General features: G+C 50.1%; 1 protein-coding gene and 1 long non-coding RNA gene across 2 annotated transcripts in view; both read left to right on the top strand.

The window, feature by feature from the left end:
• Positions 1–1,069, top strand: part of LOC112944264 — a 3,345-nt gene extending 2,276 nt beyond the window's left edge. The window contains exon 3 of the long non-coding RNA XR_003248738.1: positions 1,034–1,069. This is a non-coding gene — a long non-coding RNA (uncharacterized LOC112944264). The remainder of the gene's footprint in view (positions 1–1,033) is intronic.
• A 12-nt stretch (positions 1,070–1,081) lies between these two features.
• Positions 1,082–2,165, top strand: part of PDCL3 (phosducin like 3) — a 7,133-nt gene continuing 6,049 nt past the window's right edge. The window contains exon 1 of the mRNA XM_026035660.1: positions 1,082–1,218. Coding sequence (XP_025891445.1) covers positions 1,213–1,218 — 6 coding nt within the window. The 5' untranslated portion in view covers positions 1,082–1,212. The remainder of the gene's footprint in view (positions 1,219–2,165) is intronic.

The following is a 2,165-nucleotide window of genomic DNA, read 5'->3' on the forward strand; positions in this document are numbered from 1 at the left end:
AAAAAATTTATCTGGAGTATACAGTGTATATAATGTTAAAATTTGGAATCCTATCTCCTTCAAACTTGCAACATAAGATTCCCAAGGATGTGTTACATACTTTTAAACCTGGTATCACCCTGCTAGTTTTGCTGCCTGTGCTGTAAGTCCCTTGCAGGGATATGTTCAGAGGCTTTAAGGGGCTGCAATTTTGTATCCCTTGTCACCGCTGTGGGAACAAACAGCAAAGGGGCAAGGTAATGTTTGAGTAGAGGTTATTTGGAAAGAATTTTATGTATTTTATGTACATTTTATGTAATATTATGTATTGAGCTTGACTGAAAAGTGGCATTCCTTCTAATACATTTTTGTCCATATTTTAATTTAAAAAAATGAGCTATTCAAAAGTAAATGTTGATAGACTTTCAAGTATGTGTTGAAACAGCAGGCACCTTGATTCATGAGCTTTACAATATTCACCAAGATGTAGCAAGAGGTGTTTGATCATACGCCTATTCCTAGGCTTGGAAGGAGCCTAGGAATAGGCATATTCCTGGGCTTGCCAAGCTACAGCTTCGGGTTGTGGCAGAGATTCGAGCCCTATGGCAGTGGCTGGATGCAAACAGGATAACAAGGAGGCTTTTTCCTCCCCAAAGGAGGGAGCTGCGTGCGAAGCCCTGCCAGCCCAGARGAGGGTGAGCAGGAGGCCTGGCACCCACCACGTCCTGGTGCCAGAGGCCGGTGTTTCCCGCAGCCGAGTTGCCTCCAGCACAGCTTTCCCACCGCTAAAGAGGGATTGGGAGCAGCGAGGCTGCYGGATCGGCAGGATCTTGGCTGTCCCAGAACAGCTACTTGGGCCTAATATCCAGGAAATGCAACGGGCCTCCCTTCGGGAAACCGTGCGGCTACTGTGGGGCTGGCAGGGGGAGCCAGATTTCTTTTTTAATATCGAAATGGCTATGGAAAGCACTGATAGCATGAGAAAGGGGAAGGAAAAAGAATACAGGAAATCTTTTTTTTTTTTTTTTTTTTTTTTTTTTTTTTCGTCTTGCAGTTCCTGTGGAAAACCCTCCTCCTCTGAGCTCTTCCGTGACTGCCCTTAATTCCCCTCGCCTCGGGGCCGGCCTTATTCGGCAGCAGCGGAAGCGGCCGCCGTGACCGCCCCCGGCCCGGCCCTGGCCTCGGTTCTGGTCCCGATCCCGGGCCCGGGCCCGCTCCCGGGCCGCAGGCAGGATGCAGGTGAGGAGCGCGGCGGCCCCGGTGCTGCCGGTACCGGTTCCCGCTGCCGGTGCCCGGGCCGGGTCGGCCACCCCTGGGCGCGAGTTTGGGGCTTAGTCCCCGCTTCTGGAGGCGAGTGCTTGTCGTGTGCGGCGGCGGGGTGCGGCATTTTATGTCTTTTACATCCCCTTACCATGAATAGCCCAAATAGTGGACATTTTAAGCGCATAAGCAGGGGGCTGCTAAACAATAATAGACTGCGAGAAATCCACCCAGAGAGAAAAAAATGGTTGTAGTGAGGGAGAGGGAAGGCCCTGCCTGCTCCTTTTCCGTCTTGCTTTCTTTCCTACTCCATAAGTACTGTTTTGATCTAGAGAGGGAAAAAAAAACAGTCTCAAATGATCATTACGAYGGTGTAAGGCCCTGCAAGGCTACAGGCATGCGTTCCTCTTCCGATTTCCAAGCAACTTGTGGACTAAGGCTAAGTCGATGTGGTACCAAATTAGTGCTTACCACTAAATTTTCAAGTTTTTAAAAAAAATCTTGCTGCGTGACTTTGTTGGGACAGTTTTACGGAGCGTTTCAGCAGTATGTTGCCTCTTGGCTTTGCTTGTGCTTCTGCTCCCACAGCTGCTCTGTCGCGGGGGAGACGAAACATTCAGGAATGGTCCCGATACAGATTTAGATCCTGTTCTCTCGTAACGGCCTCATCTGCTAGAAATGGGTCACACGTGCCTCCGYGAGCGTGTTTGTAGTCGCACAGACCTGAATCTGCCACGGAGTCGTCGTTTATGTTCAGGACTATCCTGGCAGGGCCGGCACCGTGTGTTTTCCAACCAGACCTTCCCAGTGTAATGACTGCTGGCTTGGTGACCTGCCGTGCTGCTGTATGTGAGCACAGCAGCCAGCCTGCTTCTCCAGTCACCCGCTTCATTTCTTCTTCCTTTTCACCTTGCAAGAATTGTGAT

Source organism: Nothoprocta perdicaria, unplaced genomic scaffold (assembly GCF_003342845.1).
Source record: "Nothoprocta perdicaria isolate Ctin4 unplaced genomic scaffold, notPer1 scaffold_163, whole genome shotgun sequence".
Taxonomy (NCBI): domain Eukaryota; kingdom Metazoa; phylum Chordata; class Aves; order Tinamiformes; family Tinamidae; genus Nothoprocta; species Nothoprocta perdicaria.